A 19351-nucleotide genomic window follows, 5' to 3' on the forward strand; every position below is an offset into this window, starting at 1 on the left:
GGACTTCTGAATTTAAGAGTGTGAGATAATAAGTGGGTGTTTTTTCAAGCTGTCAAGTAAGTAATTTCAGCTTTGTGGCAGAAGGTACATCAAGCCCTCACCAAACTGCAGCTTCTGGCATGGCACTCTGTTCTGGTGGTCTCTTGCTACATAACAGATCACTCTAAAACTGAATGGGTCGGGGGATCCCTGGGTGGCTCAGCAGTTGAGCGCTTGCCTTTAGCCCGGGGAGTGATCCTAGAGTCCTGGGATCAAGTCCCACATCAGGCTTCCCGCAGGGAGCCTGCCCATCCCTCTGTGTCCCTCATAAATAAATAAAATATTTTTTTTAATTTAAAAAATAAAACTTAATAGGTCCAGAATTTGGAGGACTCAGTCCAGCATTTTGGGCTCAGGGTTTTGTGGAATTGCTGTCAGGGTTGGCTGGGGCTAGCGTCATCTCGAATGCTCCGTCACTTCATGTGCCTAGTGCCTGGGCTTGGAAAACTGGAAAGCTGGGGCCTCTGGGGCATCTCCTTGGTTCTCTCCCAATCATTTGTCCAGTGTGGTGGCTCTGGGTAGTTGGAAAAAAAGCTGCAGTCACCTGGGCCATACTCTCTTAGGTGGCCACAAAGACCCATCCAGATTCCAGGAGAGGGAACATAAGATTCCTTCCTTTTTTTTTTTTTTAAGAATAAGTTAAAATATATATATACATATATATATATATATTCATGAGAGGCACAGAGATAGAGAGGCAGAGACATAGGCAGAGGGGAAGCAGGTGCCCTGCCGGAAGCCCAATGGGGAATTTGATCCCAGGACCCCAGGATCCTGCAGTTTGCAAGAGATCTATCTTGAGATCCTCAGCAGGCCTTTTGTGTGTTTGAAAGGCCCTACGATGGGGATCTGTGGGTGGCTCAGTGGTTTAGCGCCTGCCTTCGGCCCAGGGCATGATCCTGGAGTGCCAGGATCGAGTCCCACATCAGGTTCCCTGTGTGGAACCTGCTTCTCCCTCTGCCTGCGTCTCTGCCTCTTTGTCTGTGTCTCTCATGAACAAATAAGTAAAATCTTAAAAAGAAAAAAAAAAAAAGCAAAAGGCTCTATGAAGCAACACCATAAATCTACCTGAGGTTTTAACACAGCATTTTTAGTCATGCTTTTAGGTTTCATCTTTAACCTTGTTTTCCTGACAGCAAGGATTTGATCTCTGTCCAGAGCCCCTCCTTAATGTTAGCACTGTCTGCTATGCAGAGAAGCTGGGAATGAGAAACCCAGCAAACCTGGCAAGTCCTGGCTTTTTTATATTCAACAGATGTTTCTCCCTCTTACATTCTACTATAAACAACTAGAAGAATCCAGGCAACTTTCAACACTGCCTTCACATCTCCTTAGCTTGATTATACAGTTCTTTAGGTACATGTTATCTTTTCCACTTTTCTTCAGGTTGCCAAGTTCTCTGCTGCTGTAACCAAGAAAGATCCCCTTTCTTCCAGAATCCTCAATGTGGTGTGATGTGGTCTGCAGCTGGCCATAGCAATGTGATCTTGATTGTAAAATGTAAAGTTTGGGGAACATCATTTGTGCATATGGCAGTGATATTTAAAAGTGGCTATAGTGACAAATGACTTATATATTTTTTAAGATTTTATTTATTTATTTATTCATGAGAGACGCAGAGAGAGAGAGGCAGAGACACAGGCAGAAGGAGAAGCAGGCTCCATGCAGGGAGCCCGACGTGGGACTCGATCCCGGGTCTCCAGGATCACGTCCTGGGCCAAAGGCAGGCGCTAAACCGCTGAGCCACCCAGGGATCCCTTGACTTATATTTTCTAAAATTTGTGTCTTCTAAAATGTGTGTCTGGTCATGCTCGCTTCGGCAGCACATATAATAAAATTCGTGTCTGGTGCTGTGACATCCAGAAAAGCAGCACTACAGTGTCAGTGTGAAAAAGGGACATGGAAAAAGCTTTGGATGTGCCAAGGGAATGAATACCACCTCCTGAGGAAGACACTCCAGCCCCAAGTTTCTAAAGTTTGTTTTGTTTTTATTTTTTAAGTTGGCTCTATGCCTAGTGTGGGGCATGAACTCATGACCCCAAGATTGAAAGTCGATGCTCTACCAACTGAGCCAGCCAGGCACCTCCAGGCCCAAGTTTCTAAAGGAAAAAACCCAGGGGTGCCTGGGTGGCTCAGTCAGTTAAGCATCTGCCGTTGGCTCAGGTCATGATCTCAGGGTCCTGTGATGGAGCTCCATGTCAGGCTCCCTGCTCAGTAGGAAGTGTGCTTCTCCCTCACCTCCCCCTGCTCCTGCTCTCTTTCTCTCACAAATAAAATCTTTATAAAAAAATAAAGAAAAAAAACCAGAACATCTGAGCATTTGAGTGAGATCCTTCCAACTAAGCTTGGCGTTTTAATTCATCTGGGTTCACAATCTCATCTAAACAGGGTTCATACCAACTGGATCAATTAGCTTTTGTTGCATAGGCCACCCTAAGTGCCAGTAACCACAACAAACATTGCCCAAGGGTCTGTAATTTGGTTGGGATTTGGATGATCCAAACCAGCTCCCTAATGTGTCTGTGGGCCAGCTTATCTAAATTGGACCTGTCTAGGGCAGCTTGGTCCAGTGTTTCCCTCCTCTTCCTCCTGAGACCACTAAGACAACCCAGCACATTCTTCTCATTGCAAGGCGGGGGCCCCACTGTGTCAGCACGCTCCAACAATGTTCTTGAATCATGTTTGCTAACATTTCATTGGCCAAAGACACACGGCAAAAGATGTGGATGCAGGAAGGGGTGGAGAACTGGGATCATCTATATAATCTACCACAGTTTGTCCCCATTGTCCCCAATTACGTAAAATTTCCTCAACCTCTTCTAAGGATCCCCCCAAATTTCCTCTAGGCATGGCATTTGGCTAGAAGTCTGATACCTTGTGATCCACACCAGGTTTAAATATGGCTTTTCATGGCCCAGAGGCCTATGAACTTTTTTAAAAGACGAGTTCTTGCCCTGTATTTTAGTTCAGACTACTATAACAAATATCATAGACTGGGTGGCTTAAGACGACAAACTATTTCTCACAGTTCTGGAGGCTGGAAATCCAAGATTGAGGTATTGGCAGATCTGGCATTTAGGGAGAGCCCTCCTCCTGGCTTGTGGACAGTTGCCCTCCCACTGTATCCGAGAGAGAATGAGCTAGCCAGTTCTCTGGCGTCTCTTCTTCTAAGGGCACTAATCTTATCATGGGGGCTCCACCCTCATGACCGAACTACCTCCCAAAGGACACACATCCAAATACCATTTGGATTAGTGTTTCAACATATGAATCTGGGGTGGGGGGGGGGGACAGCAAACATGCAGTCTCTAACAGCCACACAGAGCCAATACACTGAGGTGATGGGGCAGGACAGTGCCCATTTGTAAGGGAGGCTGAATGGTGGCAGTAACTGACTTGCAGCAGTGTTGACATGCTGTGGGGCAAATATCGTCTGGTCTTTCTACTTTAAGGATAAGGAATATTCCTTGATTAGGTCTTGGCCCTGCAACCTACAAAAGCTTCACTAATGCAGGTGTTGGCACATTTTTTCTGTAAAGGGCCAGAGAACCAACTTTTTTTTTTTTTTTAAGATTTTATTTATTTATTTACTCATGAGAGACACAGAGAGGCAGAGACACAGGCAGAGGGAGAAGCAGGCTCCATGCAAAAGCCTAACGTGGGACTCGATTCTGGGATCATGCCCTGGGCCTATGTGCTAAACCACTGAGCCACCCAAGGTATGTGCTAAACCGCTGAGCCACCCAAGGATTGCCGAGAATCAACCTTTTTAGGCTTTGTACATCACATACCTTCTGTGTCACTTTATTTTATTTATTTATTTATTATTTATTTATTTATTTTATTTTATTTTTAATTTATTTATTGGAGACAGAGAGAGAGAGGCAAAGACACAGGCAGAGGGAGAAGCAGGCTCCATGCAGGGAGCCCAATGTGAGACTTGATCCCGGAACCCAGGGGCCAAAGGCAGATGCTTAACCGCTGAGCCACTCAGGTGTCCCTCCTTTTTCTTTTTTAAACTGCTCCTTAAATATATGAAAAACATTTAGTTCAGGGCTGTAGTTTGCTGACCCTGCCTTTATCCGTTGTCTTCCACAACACGTGTCTGTACTCTCCAACATGTTCTCTCTTCTCCATCACACATCTTGGCCACTTCTGAAGACGGCATTGAAAAAGATGTCAGTTTTGGCTACTGAGCCTACTTTCTGCTGATAGAAAATTGGGAGTCTAGAAGCCTTTATACATTTTGAACAGTCTTGAGCTTTCTTCAACTAGGGTGGCAGCACTTTAGCTAATACGACTGCCTCAAAAACTCAGTAGATTTCCTATGTATTTTATTGTTCTGCTCTTGTACCAAAAGCCGGGCAATTCTTGTTATGTTTAGCTCTCTAGATTTCCTTACTGCTACTTTTGTCATATATGGCTGCTGGGAAATCAAGCTCTTAGGATTCCTAGGAGCCTATGCTAGGCGTAATTTTAATACAGCTTCCCGTGAGCCATATTATTGCTCTCTGGTATCACTGTGAGCTCAAGTATTACTCCTGTGACTATGTTACATTATACTGCAAAAGGATGATTACTCAGGCACACCTGATCTAATCACATGAACTCCTTAAGTAGAGTCTTCTCTGGCTAGGAGCAGACAGTGATGTCCGGGTTAAAACGATGAGGACTGGACATGATGCTGCTGCCTCTGAAGAGGGGCCACTGTGCACGGTAGAGTAGCCTAGAAGAGACGTGACCTCTGGCCAACCCACAAGGAGGGTCTCCCCAATATCACCTGCTAGAGGTGCACAGAGTGAAAACGCCTAGAAATTTACCTCGTCCGTCCCACAATGACAATGGGTGCATTAAAAAATATCTTTGATGGTAGCTACACCTGTAGTGAGAATAGCCTAATGTACAGAGTTGCCAAATCACTAGTTATACACCTGAAGCTAACGTGACATTGTGTGTCAACTATAATTAAAAAGAAAAAAACAAAGCATAAGAAAAAAGAAATGCCGGGGGGAAAAAACGATACATCAGCACTTACTGAGCTCTTTCTGTATGCCGAGGCAGGGGAGGGTCATGCGGAAACCACCCAGAACCTGCCTGCCTGCAGAGCCTGCAGTGATAGGGACGGGCTCACACAGCCTGACGGAGAATGGATCATTCCTCCCGAACGACTGCGCGAGGACGCCCCTGGCGCCAGCCGGGCGAGGCGATGCCGGCCGGGATAAAGCGAGGCTCAGTGAATCCCACGCTCCAGCAGAAGTCGGGCGGCGGGCGGCGGGGCGAACCCGGCCGTGAGCGTCCGTCCGCAGCGCACAGCGCGGCTGCGGGCGGGGCCGAGAGCCACCGTGCCCGGGAGCCCAGCGCGGGGAGCCGCCGGCGCGCGCACCGAAGCCCCGACGCCCAGCTCGCCCCCTCGCTCCTCGCCGCACCGAAGCTGCGCATCCCAGCAGCGCGGACCCCGGCCGGTTCCCGGGGGCTTGGAACGCTAGGGAGCTGGACCCGGGGCGACCGCGCACCGTCGCGGCGCACGCAGGGCGACGTCCGCACTCCGCGAGCGCCGGCACGCACGCACGCACGGCCGGCCGCAAAGCAGCCCCGGCGTGCCGTAAACGGGACGCACGTGAGCGCAGCGCTGGCAGACGGCAGGGGCCCCATTTTGGACGCCGTCTCTGCTGCGAAAACTCGGCGCAACCTGTTGCTCCACACGGCGAGCTCGGCCCCCTACCCGACGCTCGCCGCCAGCCGCTCGGCCTCTCGGGGCCCGTGAGCCGGCCGCCGGGGCGGGGACGGGGGCGGGGGCGGCGCGATGCGGCCCGCGGACGCGGACGAGCGGCGGGGGCCGGAGCAGCCCTGCGGCCGGCCCCCGAGCCCCCCGAGCCCCCCGAGCCCCGAGCGCGCCGCCGCCCGCCGGGACGTCGCCGCCCTCCAGCGCGAGCACGTGCGCGCGCACCTGCGGGCCCGCCGGAAGTTGCTGGAGGTCGCGAGCCTGCTGGACGAGCTCCAGAGCGAGGTGGACGCCTCGGCCGAGGGCGTGCTGGGGCCCGGCCGCCGCGCGGGCGGCGAGGCGGAGGAGCGGGTGCTGAGGCTGTGCGAGAAGGCGGAGCGGAAGGCCGCCGAGGCCGCGCTGATGGGGCGGAGGATCGTGGAGCTGCACCGGCAGATCGACAGCTGCGGCTGCGGCTGCGCCTGACGGACGCGGGGGCGGGTACGTGCGGGGCGCCGGGGGCGGCTGGCTGGACCCGGGCTCGTGCAGCCCCGCCGCGGAGCGCCCCGCCGGGCGGATAGACGCGGGGTCTCGCTTTTACGTTGGGAATTAGCCGCAAGGCGTTTGGTGTGTTGTGAACCGTAGAGACCGCCGCGGGGAACGTCTGCAGAAGGTGGGCCAGCCCCCTCCGCCGGGTGGAAGCAAGCCCGGGAGGCGAGCTGGAGGAGCGCGAATGCAAGTGCAGGACAGGACTTTTCTTGGTGTGATGAGGTCGGAGCGTTTCCCACGACCCGAGAGCAGGCGGTAGCATTCTGCACAGTTGGTTGGGTTTGTTTGACCCCAGGATACGAGTTCTAGAATTTAGGTTGTGATGATGATGATGAATTGCCCCACTTGTACTCCAGATTATCCGCTGATGGACTCCGTTCAGCTGGTAAAGAGGACTGACCGGAGAGGCTTCATGAAACCAAGAGTCTTTCACTTTCTCTACGATGTTTTCACACGTTGAATACTAAGTCTCTAGTATTATTCTGGGAAGAGGATTTCAGTGTTGTGTATGCGGATATGATTATGATTATCAGGTGTATTGAGTTTCGAGAAGACAGCTTCTAGGTAAATACTGTTACCTAAGGGAATAGGCCTAGATTGTAGGCTGCTCTGACTTTGTCTTTTTAAAGTTCCGACGTATACTCTTGTGCTCTGCTTTTTTTTTTTTTTTTTTTTTTAATGCTTCCTGGAATTTGGGGACCCATGAAAGAGACTTGAGGTCAGACTTCTGCAAGAGAGAAGACCCTGCTTGGCTGCAGCTGCTGAAGCAAGAGCCCAGACCGGTCAAGGATGCAGATGCTGCTGCTTTGGATCAGATTGAGAAGCCCCGGGGGCTGTTGGGCATGGAGATGGATGGCATCCGCATTTTGGGATTCTGCAGTCTCTCGTATCAGAGGAGGAGAGCTGTGGTTTTTTTCTTTTCTTTTCTTTTTTTCTGTTTGCTTGTTTTTTGGTTTTTTGGTTTTTGCTTTTTTGTTTTTTCAGAAATGTAATTTTTCTGTGGCATGTTAACTGGTGCACATCATGTAACCTGTCTGGTGAGTAACCTAGAATAGGGGATGAATTCTAGGTACTGTGTGTATTGGCTGACTTCAGGGTAAACCATTTTGATATAATCATGCATTTTAGGAGCTTCTCTGCCACAACTGCATGTGACATCTACGTGACCTGGAGGGCTTGGGTAGAAGAGCATGGAGCTACCAATGGTGGGCCCCAAATTGATAGCAGGTAGCATCTTCCAGGCTTAGGTGGTACCCAGCTTGGGTCCTCAGAGCACACCCCAAAGGGGTTGAGAGCAGAGCTCTAGCTTCTTACTATAAAGTTCATTTGCCTAGAAAAGAAGCGCTGAAAGCCAGTTTTTAGAACCTTTGTGCAAATAACCAAAGCCATTGACTTGGCCAGGAAAAGGTGAGATAAATAAATCGTTTTCAGAATGAAAGTTTCCCTTTGGTTGTCATTATTGTCAAATGGGTGTCCGGTGCTTCCTATTTTGGAATGTGCTCAAAAGCCTGTAGGCCAGGGGAAGGTTCTATCTGTGGGGACTGTAACAGGACAGAAAAGGCAGAGCAGGAAGGGGCCTCTGGAAAGCATTTGGTCTGACCTCTGCCTCCAGGAGGCTGAAGTTCATTCAGTCCCTTAATGTTCACTGTGACCGGGTGCCACTCCAGACTCTGCTGGATGCTAGGAGTTTCTAGGAGGGGTGGTCCCATGGGTTAAGACAGCTCTGTAAACAGAATCAATACAGTGCCCCCATTGGTTGTATTTATATATCCCACATAAATTGAGTACCAACAGGTGCTGGGGGTGCATCAGTGAACAAAGTGCTTATACGCTTGGATTTGACGTTTGTAAGCTTAGGACAGTGCCTCATTGTGCTAAGGCAGGAAAAAAGTCATATATATCCAATAGTGGTAAGTTCTTAAAAAGAGAGAGAGAAGCGGGTATTGGGGAGGGAGGTGTTGCTGTTTGATATAGGGTGGTCAAGTGACATACCTGATACGGTGATGTTTGAGCAAGGATGGGTGTGTGTAATATACACAAGGATATCTAAGGAAAAAATGTTCTGTGCTCTCTGTGGGTGGGACAAACAGGGTAGAGAGCTGAGGAATAGCAGGAGACACAAGTGGTTTGGGAGAAAGTGGCAAATGGTGAGGTCAGAAGGGACAATCGTTCTGACTGCAGGTGACACGGAAATGAAGCTTTAAGCAGAGGAGTGGTGGGACCTGACCAGGAATGAGGAGGTTCACTGGCTGCTGGATTAAGAATTGAAGTTGAGGGCGGAGTGAGGAGCAGACAGCTGGGAGTCCTGGGGCAGGGTGGTCCCTGCAGGCACCGGTGGGTGCATGGTGTTCTGAAGGCATTGCTGAGAGATGATGTGGATGTGTAAGGATCCAGCTGTGTCCCGAGGTTCACGGCCTGAGCACCTGTTGAGGGTAGCCATGTCATCTGTTGAACTGGGGCAGTTTTGTTTTTTTTTTTTTTTCTAAATTTTTATTTATTTATGATAGTCACACACACAGAGAGAGAGAGAGAGAGGCAGAGACACAGGCAGAGGGAGAAGCAGGCTCCATGCACCGGGAGCCTGACGTGGGATTCGATCCCGGGTCTCCAGGATCGCGCCCTGGGCCAAAGGCAGGCGCCAAACCGCTGCGCCACCCAGGGATCCCCTGGGGCAGTTTTGAAAGTGAAAGGTGGCCCTAGTAATGATATGGTTTGTGGTCCCAGGCCTGCTGCAGGTGGCCCAGGAGATGTTGTACCCTGTGTTTTTACTGTGGTGGGAGCGCTGAAGAGGGAGTCCACTGAGCATTGGGGGTGTGAGAAAGCTCTTCAGACCCAGTGCCTCCTGGTCTGGACCCAGAACTGTGAGCTCAGCCCTGAACAGCACCCCAGGCACAGGGAACAAGTGTTCTGGAACCCACCCTGGGAGCCTGTCAGTAGGTAGAAATGTGACATGATAGAGGAGGGTTGTGGGGTTTTGCAGGGAGCGGGAGGTAGGAGGCATGCTTGTAGCCATCTGCGTGTGACTTGGAAGAGTTTAAACTTGATCCTGTGTTTCCCTGCTTCTCCACCTGGGGTCTTCGTGCTCTTGGCTGCACCTGGATGTGCTCTCAGTTCTTCATACCAGGAGATATACTGGTATATTCTGAATAGTCAAATGTTTTTGAATGTGTGACAAGAAAAAAATATATTTTTAAGTTTTTGAAATGACCTACCACTCGCTAAAAAAAGTCTCAACAGTTGGGGCTGCTTCTGGCTCTGTACCGAGCCCCTAAAGCAGCACTGTTCAAATGTAAAGTGCCTCTGAAACTCCGGGGTCATTTCAAAATGCAGCTTCTAGTCCTGTAAAGGACCTAATGTCATGTATTTCTTACAAGCGCCCACATGATGCCTGTGCTGGTCAAGGTATCACGATTCAAGTAGGACAGGCCTCTGAGGTAGTGGTGGTTAGCTGGAAAGGCTTGAGCAGGTCAACAACACTGTGGTTTAGGAAACTCGCGTGTGGTTGTGGAAGGTGGACGAGGCAAGGCCTGTGAGGCGAGGGTAGAGATCCCACCTCCATGATTGTGCAGGGGAGAACAGAGGACCTGGCCTACCTCCCTGCCTCTGCTTCATTTGGTTGCTCATGATGTTTGTCACCGTTGGAATTGCAACAGCCAATGGCCTGTGGGACCAGCCCCCCAAGTCTGGAGTCCTTTATTAGAAGGACAACTGTATGTTGTGCTCTGGCTTAACCAATTAATGATGCCAGGAGCACCGTGGGTGCAGCTGCACAGAACTGGGATTGCTGGGGCTGAGGACTGCACACCCCTTCCATAGGAGCCGCAGTTTCTGAGGCCCCTGTCCTGGCTGTCCCCGCAGGCTGGACCATGGGTGACAGCAGCAGTGTCAAATGGAGAGGGGTAGTGGTGAAAATGGGGGGTGGATTCTTGGGAGTCCCCAGTTTTTGAATGTGAGGTCTTTGTTAAGGCAAACATCCTTTTATTTACATCTTAAAATCCATTTCCCTTTTTTTTTTTTTTTTTTTAAATTTTTTTTATTTATTTATGATAGTCACACAGAGAGAGAGAGAGAGGCAGAGACATAGGCAGAGGGAGAAGCAGGCTCCATGCAGGGAGCCCGACGTGGGACTCGATCCAGGGTCTCCAGGATCACGCCCTGGGCTGCAGGCAGCACTAAACCGCTGCGCCACAGGGGCTGCCCTCCATTTCCCTTTCTAACTGGCAGTGGTTAGTATTATCTTTGCTTGCATCAAACTCCTGAGGAATAAAGTCAGTCTCTGGGATGCAAATGGGGTGAAACAGATCCAATTCTAAAATCACTCAAGGACCCGAAAGTGTCCCATCTGTGCTGTCGGCCCACAGCCATGTTCCTACAGCTCCTGTCCAGGGGCAGGCAGCACATTGGACGTCTGGAATGAGAAAACAAAAGTCTATTAGAAGCTACTTGGGGTTTGGTACTGAACATACACATTATCTAATTTTCAGAAATTTGAGAGGTCATTTTATTGTCCTCCTTGTTCAGGTGAGGATGCAGGGGCTGCAAAACCCCCAGGAACTCGCTCTGGAGGAGGAGCTGGCTCTGTGACTCTGGGCCACCAGAAGATGATGGTTTTGCACTCTCTTCTCTGAGCTTCCTTGGGGCTTGACGTTCCAGTTGTCTCCAGTTCATGTCAAGTAAACCACTCAGCCAGTGGACAATTTCAGTGCTGGCCCTCGAGGCAGAGCTTTGAAGACAGGTGTGTCCGGCCTCTTCCTAGGCTTTGGGAATTTAAGGAGAGGCCCAGCTACCCTGGGACTTTCACGTGAGTCCTGCATTAGGACTAAGTCTGTTTAGACAGCAGACAGTGGCTGGGTTCCAGACAGGCCCTGAGACACATTCCCCAGCTGCAAAAGGTACTGAGCAGATGAAATCCACCTTTGGTACTCCCGCATGGTCATCTGGTGACACCCATGATGCAGTTCCTGGGCAGTCAGAGGCATCCTGAGGGGTCGGGGTATATGGTCTGATCACTCAGTGTCCCATGAGTCCCACACTCTAACCCACATGGATTGAACTGCATGGTACGCCCTGTGACTCCGAGAAGGTCAGAGAAGTTCCTTAATGTGCTCCCGTAGAATATGCCTGCCTGACGAAGCAGTCCTCTGTCATGCTCGAGCCGTCAGCTGGAGCAGGCTTGTTGGACTCTCCAATGACCGGCTGTCCATTTTCCCCTTGGTATTCTCCCTTAGTAACTTTCTGGCATCTGTCTGAGAATTCAGTTATCCCTTAAACCAAATCCCAAGTCAGGACCACAGACTGCAAAGGACAAGATGGGCAGACTTCTGTAGTTTCCCACCTCTGACCTTCAGTTTCTGCAGTTTCCCACCTCTAGCTCCTGGTTGTTAGGCTGCTTCACTGCTCCAGCCAGGTAGGCTGTTCTGCTGTTCCCTAGCCATGACAAGCACGTGCTGGCCCCAGGGCCTTTGCCCATGTTGATGCTTCTGACTGGGGCACTCTGTTACCTAAAAGGAGTAAAGATGGTGAGGGAGAATGGGGAGCACTTTGAAGGAGTTCTGCTGTGGAGGAAAACAGAGGAATGAGGTGAGTGGGGAGTAGTTCGAGCGAGGGTTTCTTCTTTGATGTGTGACACGGGGAAGGCACCTGCTGATGGGACCACCCTGGTGCATAGTGGTCCCTAACCCCCTGGCTCTCCATGCCTCTCTCCTGCCCTCCAGCCTCTGATTTAGTTAGCATAAACTTCCCTGCAGTTCTCTCTTAAGCCACCAGAGGTGCATCAGCACTGATCTTCTATTTCTAGAACATTGCCTTGGGGAGCACTCAACTGCAGCCCACATGCCCCTTCCCCAGCAGCCTCCCCGCTTCCCCCTGAGAATCCTGACCTCCACGGTGCTGGAGACCTCCTGCCCTATCTGATAGGGCATCTGACTTCTGATACACCCTGCCCTATCTCACCGACCCCTCCTGAAGCAATCTACTTGATTCTGAAGTTGTGCTGGGTGAGAATGGGTTTATGAGCCGTGATCCAGAGGCCTTTCCCCCCTCCCACCGCCCCCCAGGTTTCCTGGGAAGGTGACCTGAAGAGTCCACACAAGATGGCAAGGGTGTGGCTTTCTGGTGGAACAGCCACTCACCTGGTGATGCCGGCGAGCTCACCACCGCTCTGCTACCCCCAGCCCCTGGGCAGCCCTCTCCTGACAGTCCAGAGGCCTCATCTTTCAGGAGGCTCAGGCTTGACCTGCCCTGCCCCAAATGCTACCCAGCAGGTGCCTTGGGCTGGTGAGATGTGCAGGCCGGTCAGCCCTGTAACCAACAGAGGTCGCTGCAGAGCATATCTGTGTAGAGGGTGTCAACAGATCCCTTCTGTTCCTTCTGCCCACAGAAGCTTAGGGTAGCGTTCGGTTTCAGCTGTGCTTGGCAGACCATGAGGTCTCACAGCTGCTCAGCCTCAGTCCACTCACACATTCACCCAGTGGCAGGTTAACAGAGGAAAGACGGATGATTAGAAAAAGCGTTGAATGTGAAAGGCCAAGGCATTTGTGGCTGGAGCACCAGGGTGTGGAGGATGGCAAGTGTGGGAAGAAGGAAACGGTTGGTCTGTTTAGATCCGGACAGCCGTGTGCCTGGGGAAACGTTGCTGGCTTTCCTCACCCAGGCATGGGGAGTTTCACAAACATGTCGTGGCTTGCAGAATCTGACCGGATGCTGGCCCTCACCATGACCATGACCCCTTCAGTCTTGGCTTCGGATACCTCCATCCCTGTCCTGGCACCACCAGGACCTTTCCCTTGGTTGGGCTCCCTACCCCAGTCATATTGACCTTCCAAGCCACTGCTGGGGCAGTGCTGTGGATCCAGTGTCATTGGAAAGGAGGCCCTGGGGGAGGCTGGAAGGATGGGTGGAGACCCGGGAGGCCAAGAGGATCAAGCCACTGAGCACTTGCTGGGAGGGGCTAGGTGGAAATACAAGGTGCAGATCAAGGCCAACGATGGAGGGTGGTGCTTATGAGCCTAAAAATGGTGTCACTGAATGCCTCGTGTGATGCTGGTTCCTAGAAGCTGGGGGTACATGGACATTTTTCTGGAAGGAATCACAAGCAACTGTTAGTGCTTCCCTTGGAATGGGAAACGGGGGGCCTGGGGAAGGCAAGCTTCTCAGTCTTGATGTGTGCCTTCTAGTCTTGCTGGGTTTTCTAAGCCTGCTCAGGAGCACTGTATTTACCTGTTAATGTCAACAAAAGTTAGCTGAGTAGGGTCCACTATCTTTTTTGGTTGCATTTTACACTTCCCTATATTTAAAACACAGTCCTAAAATTATAAAATAAAAATTTTAAAGACTAAAGGTCAAATGTTAACAGTCTTAAAAACATCCAGCCCTGTGGCCTGTGGTCTTACCTGTGAGTCTCGGAAGGAAGCCTGGGGAGCCCTGGCTCCTGGTGGCAGCAGTTTCAAGTCCACAGTTGCCATGTGCTGGCTGGGGACCTCTGTGAGCCCAGTTCTCTCTGGACTCAAAATGAAATCTAACAAAATAGAAACAAAATGAATCTAAAATGTGCCCATCGCAATCGTGGCCACTGAGGGGAATGGGTTGTGGACTCACTTTCATTGTGTCTCCACAACACCCTGCAAGGCTGGTGCCAGCATGACCATGCATGCGGGTGAGGACTGGGTGCAGGGGTGGAGGTGCTGCAGCCTCCAGACCAGCCTCTCCCTCCCTGTGCTACCCTGCCCACCATCCTCCCTTGAGGAGGAGCCCCTACTTCAGGCAGGGTAGGGGCTGCTGACGAATCTGAGATTGGGGAGTCAGCGGCCCGGCCTCTCCTCAGGCTGGCAGGGCTACCCCCACAGGGTCAGATTGTCTAGTTTCCAAGTTAGGAATAGAAAGCAGAGACTTAAGGAATTGGCTCACACAACTGTGGGGATGTGGCAAGTCCAAAATCACAGAGTAGGCCAGTGACGAGATTGGAATAAGCACTAATGTCACAGTCTCGAGTCCGCATTCTGCAGGCTACCCAGAAACAAGCAGGGTGTCTGTCATAGTCTTGAGTAGACTTCCTCTCTCTCCTGGAAACCTTGGTCTTTTCTCTGGAGGATGTCAATTGTTGGGGTGAAGCCCACCTGCAGAATGGTGGGTCCTCTGCCTCACTGAGTCCAGTAAGCAATGTCTTCACGGCAACATCTAGACATGTAGAACCACGCAGCTGGGCCCTGTAGACTAGCCAAACAGACAACATTAACCATTGTGGCTGTTGGCGGGCAGCCTGTGGGTGGGATGCTGTCCCTCTCCACTACAACCCTTGGGGTGATGCTTCATCTCCTCTCGAGGAGAGAACTGGGCTCACAGAGGTCCCCAGCCAGCACATGGCAGGGGCAGACTCAGACCCAGCCCTGTCTTTTGGGGGCCTCAGAGAACTCGGCATGGACCTCGACGCGGCCCTGGTGGATCTAGGAAGTACAGTGTGGGGACAGGCGGCAGGGAAGACCCCCTATGCTTCTGCTTAAGACAGAGACCTGGGGCAGGGTGGGGGGGGGATTCATGCTAATGTCAGGAGGATCTCATGAGAGAGCCATCTGAAGGGCATTAACACATTATAGGGTCATAGGGTCAGCCAGGCCTGGGTTTGAACACACAGAAACGTGTCCTGAGCGCCCTTTGTCTTGGCCAGCCTGGACTTTTATTCTTATCATCCCAAACTGTCCTGGGTTTTCTGATACCCATCACTTGCAAGTCTTGACTCGCAGAAGAAAACAGCAGTTTCCTGAGGTGTGGCTCTGGAGGAGGCCAGAGGTGAGCCCTATGTGCTCTGGGCTGGAGGCTGTGGGGCTCCAGCCCTCCTGAGATGGCAAAGAGGGTGGGCTTTTTCTCTCCATCAAAGCCCTTTGGCAGCATTTAACTGAGGCAGGAGCTGGAGTTAAGGGGCTGTGTGGTGGGAAACCCCAAGGATTTCAGGCTGTCTCCAGAAGGTAGGAGAGCAGCAGGAAGTCTCCCTCTGAGGCCCCACAAAGGAGCCACCCTGCTGACACTGTGATTTTGGACTCGCAGGCCTGTGAGAGAAGCAATTTCTGCTGTTCTCAGCACCTAGTTTGTGGGCATCAGCCCTGGGAACGGAGCCTGTTGGGAGTGCTCTCAATCACAAACCCCAAGAATCCACATGGTGGCATCACAGCTGCTACTGCTCCGGGTGTCACGTCCAGACCTCAGAAGGCTCCAAAGGGGGGTGGGGGGGTGGCAGGTGGAGTCCTTTTGCTTTCTAGACTGAAGAAGGATTTGCAGGCGGCTGCGCCGGGGCCCAGGGCTCATTGCCCCCTTCCCCGGGAGCCATGTGCCTAGGCTTGAGACCAGGCCCCTGCCCCCGCGGCTCTGTGGTTTGACACCCCTGACACTCAGCTTGTCCTCGAGAAACTCATTTTCTCAGCTCCCCCCACCTCCTCCCTCAGCAAATATTTGTCTGATACATTACCGTGGATAAAAACGGTTTGATACCAGGGCTGTTTGTGCAGTGAAACTGGAGAGGAGCCTAGGCTGGCTCACCCACATCATTGCCCTGAGCCACGGTTTCCCCATCTGCAAAGGATGGATCAGAGGGTGAGGCCCCTCCACTTCCTTCTCTCTTCACCCTGTTGAGGCCTCTCCCAGTTCCCCGATGTGCTTTGGGCAGGGGCTGTGGGACTCCCCAACTGGCATCCCTGGAGGGCTCCTTACTCTACAGCTTCCTTGCTGGCCTCCCTGCCTCCAGCCTCATCCTCCTCATCCGAATCTCATACCAGCTGCTGAGTTAGCCTAAAAGGTAAATCCTACCAGATCTCTTTCAGCTGAAAACCCTCCAAGACCCTGAGTCTCTAGCTGTGTGGCCAGCTGGCAAGCTTTGAACCAGCACAGCCCCCTGAAACTGCAGCTCTAGGGCAGCGGGGCCCTGAAGCCAGCATTTAAAGTCACTGAGGAGCTCTGCTGTGCTGCAAGGGCTAGGAGCCCCAGGCCTCTGGGACAGGGCCCCAGCGAGGCCTGCCTGCAGGGCCTTTCCTGCTCCATGTCCTATTCCCTCCACAGCTCCTCCCCAGCTCTCCAAAGCGGCAGTTCTTCGTGTCTCTGCTCTCTGCTGCATTCGCCATCAGTCCCATCCCATCCCCACGGGGCTGGCTCTTGCACACCAGCGTCCCGCTGTGGGCTTCCCATCATTGTCTAGGTGCTGCCTGGGCTAGGGCCTCCTTGCCTGTGCGCTCCCACCTCCCTGTTGTGGGCCTCTGCCACCCAGGCACTCCAGAGGCCAGGGTGTGCACCCCCCGCAGCCGGGAGTAGTGGCGGTGGGGAGGGAGGGCTGGGGGACTCAGAACTTGCACCAACATGGTTTGGGGCCTGTGCTGACCTGGGGCCACACACAAGGGGCCTTCGGTCATGTTTGCTGAGCACAAACATCCTTCTCAGGGGGACCTGGACTCCAGAGTCAAGTTCACGGTTCTGGGGTTTCCCGGGGCAGGTCCTCCCCACACATGCCTTTCCCCAGAGCTCCTGGACCCACAGAGCCATTTCCTCAGAAGTAGGGCAACATCCTGGGCTTCTGGAGAGTGGGCAGCCTTCTGTCTCAGGGTAGGGCCTCCCTGGTGACAATCCCCTGGGCCCCTCTGTCTTTCTCGGTGGTTCCTCTTTGCCCCGCGTAAAAGCTCGTAATTCCACTTCTTCATCTGGCCTCTGGTGCTGGATATGGGAGGGCCAGCAAGCAGAGGTCTGGCCCTATGGTTATGGGGAGCATAAAGTGGGCTGGGCCGGGGGGGGGGGGGCGGCGGTCTGTGCCAATGCAGGAGCACTTTTCTCTCCCAGCTCACCCTGCTCAGAAGAGCCATGCTGGTCCCTTCCCAGTAAGCTGGGGGCTGGGCCTGTGGAGACACAGTCTCCCAGATCTGTGACCCCAGTCTGCTTCCTTGCTGACCCTGGAGGCCCCCCAGAATCGCCATCTATAAAAGAGGGCCTGGCACCAGTGATCTTGGGGCACCCAGGCCCAGGGTGGGAAGAAAAATCACCCCGCAATGGTCAGGGACAGAAAGGTGTTTCTGCATGATGCAATTCACAGTTGCTAGGGAAGAAACGAGCTTTCCAGGGTGCCTGGGTGGCTCAGTTGTCTGCCTTTGGCTCAGGTCATGATGGGGGGGGGGGGGTGTCCTGGGATCTAGCCCCCCCCTCAGGCTCCCAGCTCAGCAGGGAGTCTGCTTCTCCCTCTGCCTCTGCCCTTCCCCCTGCTCACACACTCTTTCAAATGAATAAACAAACTAGCTTTCCAGATGAATGCAGTGTAAAAAAACAAAATTCAACTCTGTACATTTGAAGACTTAATTAGCTTTGTTAAGCGATTCAGGAACCAGATGGCCCCCCAAGTAGCAAGTAGATGGGAGCTCCCAGGGGTAGTACAAAATGGAAGGTTTGTATAGAAGAAGGAGAAGGTCATTTTAAGGAGAAGGTCGTTTATTACAATCCAGTAAAACCCTTGTCCTGAGACCCTTCAGATGCATGTCGGTGGGTCATACGCTTGGGCGATGATTGCCAACATGGATCTTGGGGGGTAGAGATGAAGGAAGTTTCTAAAAGAATTTTGTATGTCCCAGTAGACTGACAGGATCCTGGGCCTGGGCTAGGCTTGCCTTTTGCCCTCAGTATCAACATCGAGGCACCTGAGCTCCTGGAGGAATGTCACTCGACCTGTTTCAACTTCTCAGTGGGCTGTAGGTAGTTTTTCTTTGTAGCAGCAGTTTCTGTTAAATGTTTAAGAGTGAAGAGCTGGTCTGGGAAGTTAGCCGTGTCCCGTCGTGTCACCACCATGCATCTCCTATTGAGGGGAGCGAGCTGCTTAGTGACCTTCATCCCTGCATTTCTTCCACCTGTGTTCACTCTACCAGTGATAATCTAACCACTTTTTTTTTTTAATGCCTACAAAGATCTCCACCAAGAGAGGTCTTTGAGTGACCTTGCCTTGACTTTTGCAATGATTTTGAATACAAAATGTTGGAAAAAAACCACACACTCATCACTAAAATGTTCTAGGGTGGGGGAGAAGCATCCTGTTTCAGCAGGGAAGGTGACTGTGCTTTGAGAAGGCCAGGGAGGACCAGCGCTCCGCAGGTGCTGCACTGGCACCCCGCGCCCCGGCTCCAGGGAAGCCCTGTCCTAGAGAGCACAGGCCGGCACCTCCTGGGCCCCTCCTGGCCCCATGCCGGGCCCCTTTCTGTGCCAGGTCTTCAGCCAAGAGGGTCTGGCAGCCTCTCCCGTTCGTCAGGCTGCTTGGTGCCCGCTCTGTGATCCTGCCTTGTCCTTGGGCCCAATCTGTCTCCCACTTGCCTCTCCGCGGCTGTAGCAAGAGTCAGGAAGTCCCCTCCCCATCCTGACGCCTGACCCAAGTTCCTCATCCCTGCTCAGACGGGTAAGCCCTGGCCTGCCTGCGGCCAGAATCCCCCCAACCTGTCTGCCTCCTCAGTAATCTCCCACTCTGTGACCCCCCACTGACTCTGCTCCTGGGCATCCCTGCCAGCTCTGCTGTGGGTGGGCGCTGAGCCAGTGTCCCCACTGTTGGAATAGTCATGAGCCCTGTTGCAACAGCCCTGAACACTTACTTCCCTTTCACCAACTGTCACCACAAGGCCTCTGACACCCTTTTGTGGTGCTGCCGAGGCTCCAGGCCTCAGGATTCCCTCTGGAGGCTCCCCCTAGCTCCCTCCATCTGCTGGGGACCCGGAGTCTCATCCTAAGAGGGACTTGCCCAGCACAGCAGAGTGGGCTGACCATATCTGCTCCCAAATGACCACCTACGGGGCCACGCTGAGCCTCCCCTGCAGGAGACCTGGGAAAGGCAACGTGTCCAAACGAGAAAGGACTGGTGGAAGACGGGCTGCTCCCCACCAGTGCCAGGCTGGGGCTGAGCCCGCTGCATGGAAATGGCTTCATCTCCCTTCCACCGACCTCCAAGCTCTGTCCAGGGGCTCCCTCTGCCAGGCCCTGCAGGCATCTCCAGCAACAGCCCCGTGACCTATGCCACCTCTGGGGAGCGAGGGAGGGGCAACTCTGTGCTCCCAGAGTCCTGGC

The 19351-nt window shown here is 52.6% G+C and overlaps 2 protein-coding genes across 3 annotated transcripts in view; one reads left to right on the forward strand and one right to left on the reverse strand.

Annotated features, from left to right (window-relative positions):
• The window catches only part of PPP2R2C (protein phosphatase 2 regulatory subunit Bgamma), a 947578-nt gene that overhangs the window by 306378 nt on the left and 621849 nt on the right, over positions 1-19351 (reverse strand). The window lies entirely within an intron of this gene.
• LOC112653648 (putative MORF4 family-associated protein 1-like protein UPP) lies at positions 5640-13627 on the forward strand. 2 transcript variants are annotated; one of them, XM_049108032.1, is made up of 2 exons: positions 5640-6241; positions 10811-13627. In XM_049108032.1, the coding sequence occupies exon 1, from the start codon at positions 5843-5845 to the stop codon at positions 6224-6226; it is 384 nt and encodes a 127-aa protein (XP_048963989.1). In that variant the 5' UTR covers positions 5640-5842; the 3' UTR covers positions 6227-6241; positions 10811-13627. The 2 variants fall into 2 exon arrangements, with proteins under 2 accessions (XP_048963989.1, XP_048963988.1); XM_049108031.1 differs by lacking the exon at positions 10811-13627 and adding an exon at positions 6999-7727 and having other exon boundaries at positions 5645-6241.

Source organism: Canis lupus, chromosome 3 (genome assembly GCF_003254725.2).
Source record: "Canis lupus dingo isolate Sandy chromosome 3, ASM325472v2, whole genome shotgun sequence".
In the NCBI taxonomy this organism is placed as follows: Eukaryota; Metazoa; Chordata; class Mammalia; order Carnivora; family Canidae; genus Canis; species Canis lupus.

What these genes read in the sequence shown, in the direction of transcription:
- LOC112653648 (XM_049108032.1), top strand. Translation starts at nt 5,843, where the DNA reads ATGCGGCCCGCGGACGCGGACGAGCGGCGGGGGCCGGAGCAGCCCTGC.